General features: G+C 47.0%; 1 protein-coding gene across 6 annotated transcripts in view; it reads right to left on the minus strand.

The window, feature by feature from the left end:
- The window catches only part of COL6A6 (collagen type VI alpha 6 chain), a 177,466-nt gene extending 172,515 nt beyond the window's left edge, over window positions 1-4,951 (minus strand). For 5 of the 6 annotated variants that reach the window (XM_070072824.1, XM_070072827.1, XM_070072823.1 and 2 more), the window contains exon 1: window positions 4,557-4,951. In XM_070072824.1, coding sequence (XP_069928925.1) covers window positions 4,557-4,936 — 380 coding nt within the window. In that variant the 5' untranslated portion in view covers window positions 4,937-4,951. Of the gene's footprint in view, window positions 1-3,139; window positions 3,178-4,556 lie in introns of all 6 variants that reach the window. The other variant, XM_070072825.1, reaches the window with a different exon arrangement.
- Between the last annotated feature and the right edge of the window lie 1,049 nt (window positions 4,952-6,000).

Raw genomic sequence — 6,000 nt, forward strand, 5'->3', positions numbered from 1 at the left:
AAACTACCTACCAACAAAGGGTTAGTATCCTGACTGTATCAGCAACTTAAAAACCCAACAACAAAAAAACACCATTCCAGTTATGAAATGTATAAAGGACTTGAACAGGCATTTATCAAAAGAGGAGATCCAAATGGCCAACAGACACATGAAAAATGCTCAGGATCACTAGCCATCAGGGAAACGCAAATCAAAACCACAATGAGATATCTCCTCACCCCTGTCAGAATGGTTAAAATCCAAAACACAGAGAGTAGGCCGGCGCTGCAGCTCAATAGGCTAATCCTCCACCTAGCAGTGCCGGCACACCGGGTTCTAGTCCCGGTAGGGGCACCGGATTCTTTCCTGGTTTCCCCTCTTCCAGGCCAGCTCTCTGCTGTGGCCCGGGAAGGCAGTGGAATATGGCCCAAGTGCTTGGGCCCTGCACCCCATGGGAAACCAGGAGAAGCACCTGGCTCCTGCCTTCAGATCAGCGCAGTGCGCCGGCCACAGCACGCCAACCGTGGCGGCCATTGGAGGGTGAACCAACGGCAAAAGGAAGACTTTTCTCTCTGACTCTCTCTCTCACTATCCACTCTGCCTGTCCAAAAAAAAAAAAAAAAAAAAAAAAAACAGAGAGAGTAAGAAATACTGGCAAGGATGTGGACAAAGGACAAAGGGGGACACTTGTACACTGCTGGTGGGAATGTAAATTATTGAAACCACTGTGGAAAACAGTGTGGAGATCTTTTTAAAAACTGGAAGTAGACCTGCACCAAACTATTGAAATATTTACCTAGTATAGAGTTGATCTTATGTATATAAAGATAATTAAAACTGAATCTTAATGAAGAATGGGATGGGAGAGGGGGTAGGAGGTGGGACGGTTTGGGGGTGGGAGGGTGGAGTTGGTGGGAAGAACTGCCATATTTCAAGAATTGTACCTATGGAATTTATATTTATTAAATAAAAGCTTTCTAAAAAAGAGAGAGAGATACCTGCACCACCATGTCCATCACAGCACTGTCCACAATAGCCCAAATTTGGAATCAACCAACGTGCCCATCATCAGATGAGTGGATAAAGAAAACGTGGTATATATATACAATGGAACTTTATTTGGCTATTTAAAAAAATGAAATTCTACCATTTGCAGCAAAATGGATGCAACTGGAAGACATCATGTTGAGAAATAAACCAGACCCAGGAAGACAAATACTGCATGTTCTTTCTTATATGTGAGAGCTAAAGAAGAAATAGCTGTGTGCATCAGTATTGCTACAAATATAATTATGTGAAACTTTGTTTTATACCTTTACCAAACAAATCATTAAGAATGTTATACTACTATAGATTTAATGACCTGTGATTACTTTAAAATTTACTATATATGGGTGAAATGGTAATTTTTCCATTCAATTATTGTTTATGTCTTGTCTTTATTCCCACTAAACTAGGATCTTCTTGCTCTTTTACTTCTTATTCAGTTAAGTATTAAGCCTTTTTATTGTAATGAAAAAAAATTTTTTTGACAGGCAGAGTAGACAGTGTGAGAGAGAGAGAGACAGAGAGAAAGGTCTTCCTTTTCCATTGGTTCACCCCGCAAATACCGCCATGGCCAGCGTGCTGCAGCCGGCGCACTGTGCTGATCTGAAGCCAGGAGCCAGGTGCTTCTCCTGGTCTCCCATGCGGGTGCAGGGCCCAAGCACTTGGGCCATCCTCCACTGCCTTCCTGGGCCACAGCAGAGAGCTGGCCTGGAAGAGGAGCAACCGGGACAGAATCTGGCGCCCCGACCGGGACTAGAACCTGGGGTGTCGGCCTATTGTAATGAAAATTTAAAATATGTTATCTCAAAAAATTTTAAAAAGGGAGAAGGAAAGGGAGGGGAAGGGAAATATCATATGTTTTTAGAATTATATCTACAAACCACGTTGATCTGTTTGAAATTAATTAAAGTTAAAAGAAAAAGAAATTTAAAAAGAACATGTAAATTTTACCTGCTATACCTCAACACAGCCCAAACATATAAATTTTTAAAATGTGGTATATATATCCATTATGGCATGTTATACAGCCATAAAAAAGAATGAACTCCTGACACTTTCAGCAAAATGGATGGATCTGGAGATCATTATGTTAAGTGAAAGAAGCCAGACACAGAAAGACAAATACCACATGTTCTCTGTCATATGTGGAAGTTAAAAATAATATATATTATATCCAAGTTTAAAATAGTGATTACTGGAAGCTGGAGGGCTTGGGAGGTGGTGGGGGAGGATGGGTCATGAGTGCTGAGGCACACAGGGTGAATGCCACGGTTTCCATCTTTTGCAGAACAGTGGGAAGACTCTGGCACAGGATCATTGCCATACTCTTTTTAAAAAGAACTGGAAAAGAGCTGGTAGGCTGTGCTGAAAAAAGTTGCATTGTACCCCATAAAAATGTGCAAATATTACACATTAATCCAAAATTTTAAAATAACAAGAAGGGAGAAACAGTGTTTCAGCCAACATTTGTTCATCCTGGAAAAGTTTTATATTCAAGATACTTACAGAAGTAGAAATAGAAGCACAGAAAATCGAAACTTCATAGTTCTTAGGACAGTAGTGATATAGGTTCTTTGATTGCAAATACACAAGTGAACTTCTAAAAATTTCACGGGAAATGGAATTTAAAAATAATTTTGCTGCAAAACCGTTGAGATCCATGTGTGAAAGGAGTTTTTAAAAAGTTTATAGAAAATGCATATTATGAAAAAAACATGTATGAATTTCAAAACATTTTTGCACCAAAATAAGCTTATCTTTTAACTCCACTTCCCACGCACTTTTTGAAGTCCCTAAGTATCCACTAGTCTGTACTATTTTTACTTATTTGCAAGACATGGAGCTAATAAACCCACATTTTTGAGACATTCCCGGGGCAAGGGCTATTTACGGAGAGAACAGTTCTCTTCTGTCAGTTTTAAGATTGTTATGTTAGTGGAACTATACCAGGGTACAAAGTTGGTGGAAAAATGGATTAAAACATAAGGGGTGTTTGGGGGTGCAAAAAGAAATGAAAACCCATGCCTAGTCTCTTCCTAACACACATTTTGCATGGAGTTCTGCAGACTCCTGTTGCAGCACAGAGATGAGGTTATAATTCTTGTAACCTGACCTTCATTCGATGACTTCATTAGCTGGTCTTGGTACTGTCTGTGAAAATAAATACAGAAATCTTTTCTGTATTAATGTTGAAAATATTCAAACTTTCTCAAACTCAAGCTATTTGAAGGGAATAGGAAAACTTGACACCAAGGCAGGCATTGGATAATTATCAACACATTTTTCGGGAATTGTTTCACGAGAAGATTCAGCAACCTTAAGAGATCTTTATTACTAAAGCAGTGGGAGATCATTTTCAAACGAAAGCTTAACACAAACTTTTTTGTGGGCATCCTAACATTTAAGTTCACACAGCACAAATCCCAGTGCACCTGTGTTTTCCAGCGGACGGGAATTTTCTGCTCCCATCCTCAACCCCTTCTCCTCTGCAGCTCCAGTGTTCAGGGATACAATGAAGAAAGTGGGAGGGAACTGCCATCTTTTACGAGGATGAAACCTTAGGGTTGGGTATTTGCAAGCACTTTGCTTAGAAGTTTAAAGGTTTTTATGTATGCAGACCAGTGTATAGAGCCGTTAGATAACGTAACATCAAAATGACGCACCTGAAAAGTTTACGTTACACATACTACACACCAAATAGATATCTTAGAAGAAATGGCAATGTGGCTGTTGAATCCTGTAACTGCAGGGAATTTTAAAAGACTTCTAATATCCTGCCTAACTCAAGCCTTGTGATTTTCGCCTTCCCAGATACTCCTGATAGATATCCGTCCCCTTCCCCACCACACACAGGCAAAGGTCCTATACCAGCATCTCCAGAGTGCACTACCAAACCGAGGAATGAGAAAGTTCCATCACAAAAGGACACAGAAGACAACCACTTCCTAGCCCTGGCGTCTCTCCCTCTTCCAGCCGGCCTCCTCCCTGCAGCAAGATCACCTACAGGTGGGTCCGTAGCTAAGGGTTTCCTCCTGGCAGAGTAAATGCTACTGGGCAGTGAGCATAGGGGGCAGTACACCCCCAACCACCTTTAATAAATGTGTGTGAGGAGCAGGAGGCAAAGTACAGGGAGAGGTACGCAGGGCTCGGGAATGACTTTCCCCGACGCGCACTGGCTAACCCCATTCATTCGTTTCGGAGTGGCCCCCGCGGGCCGCTGGACGTGAAGCCAGTGCTTGGGGAAGCCCCCGGCAGCGTCCCGCGCCCGGATGTGCGACCAGGACCCGCAGCCCGGAGGAGAGTGACCACGGAGTGCGCAGAGATTCTCCAGCAGGACGCGGAAAACTGAAGTGGGGCGGGGGGTGAGAAAGGCCGGCTGCCTGGAGGAGGAGAGCAACCAAAGGAACTAGCTCTGAGCTTCTGAAACGCGTTTTTCTATCTTGCACCTCGCGCGGCGCCTCCATTCTGTCCGGTGCCCGCCATCCAAAACCACTGACCTCTTGTCACCCAGCGGACGTGGGTGAACTTACCTCGGGGAAACGTCCACGCCGCCTCCAGCCCCGCGCCGCCTGCGCGCCGAGCTGGGGTCCTCCGGACGCACCGCGGGGGCAGAGCGCAACGCACCGCTGGGAGCGCAGCGCCAGACCTCGGGGACCACCGACGGGACGCGTGGCGGCGCGGGCGGCTCTGGCCTCCCGGGGTCCCGCGGGCTAGCGAGCGCAACTCCCCGCCGCTCCTCGCGGTATTTAAAGACCTCTCCCCGCCCCGGCCCGACCCTTCCCCGCCCCGGCGGCCCGCGCCCAGCACGCGTCTCCCGGGAGGTGACGGAGCGGGAGTGGGGGGTTCTCGGGGGGCTGTGTCTCTCCTGGCGGCTTCTCCCCTGCATAAAATGCCCACCCTCAGCGCCCATCAGAGGAAGTTGAGGGCGAGAGAAGTGGGACGTTTCTGGTGCGCGCCTTCTGGCACCCCGCGGACAGGCAAGGTGCGCAGAGACAGGAGCACGAAGCAGCTGGGCTCCTGCCTTTGGGGTTGTGGTCGCCTGGGGACTTTGCTCTAGGGTTGGATCCTTTTGCAGAAGGCAGGGTTTAGCAAGGAAGCCTGCGAGTCTCTGATGCTGGAAATTTCTCCCTTTCGCTTGGATACAGACCCCCATGATGGTGACCAAGAGCCCCAAGGGGCCCCTGTTGAGAATACGTGGGTTCCCAGGGGAATCCCTTTGGACTCTTATTTACCAACCTTTTCCTCTTCTGGCTAGATGTGTATTCATTCATCATCCCGTTTATTTGCTCACAAAGATTTGAGCACCTGCTTGCTACACACTACGCCTAGGTGCTTGAGATAGAAAAGCAACTTGTCGCTCCCCCTCTTCATGGAGGAACGACACAGGACCCTGCGCTGTTCTTTTGTCTGCTCGGCCCTCCCCGGGTTTGCTGCTGGTTCTTCCCGGGTTGGCTGCCGTCCCTTCCACCTCCGTGGAAGGGCGGTTCCCCCTGCCACATTCCCCACTTCCGCAGGGGAGCGGCACACCGCCGGCCGGCTCTCTCGGGGGCTGCACAGGTGTTCCTTCAGATAGATGTTCCCCTTAGATGTTCCTGGTGCATGTTGTCTCTCTCCTCCTTTATAGTCCTCTTCCGCCAATCCCAACTTGGCTGCCCACACGCCGAGTACGCTGCTCTCCTCCAATCAGGAGCAGGATCAGCTCCTGGAGGTCATCACTCAAGTTGGCAAGAGGCAGCTGCGTAGAAGCTGTTTTCTTCTCTCCCAGCGCCATATTGTGGGAGAGCAGATGCATAGAATAAGTCTTAATTCCAGTAACTCAGTCTAGTCCGAGTTGCTCCCCACAGCAACTAGGTTGGGATTTCAGATGAGGAGACAGACGGCAGACACTGCTGCATGGGACAAGTGAGCCCCAGGAACACAGCAAAAGGGGCTTTGGAAAGCCAAAAGAAGCTTCCTGAGGATATTAAGTCCAAA

The sequence above is a fragment of the Oryctolagus cuniculus genome, chromosome 4 (genome assembly GCF_964237555.1).
Source record: "Oryctolagus cuniculus chromosome 4, mOryCun1.1, whole genome shotgun sequence".
Taxonomy (NCBI): domain Eukaryota; kingdom Metazoa; phylum Chordata; class Mammalia; order Lagomorpha; family Leporidae; genus Oryctolagus; species Oryctolagus cuniculus.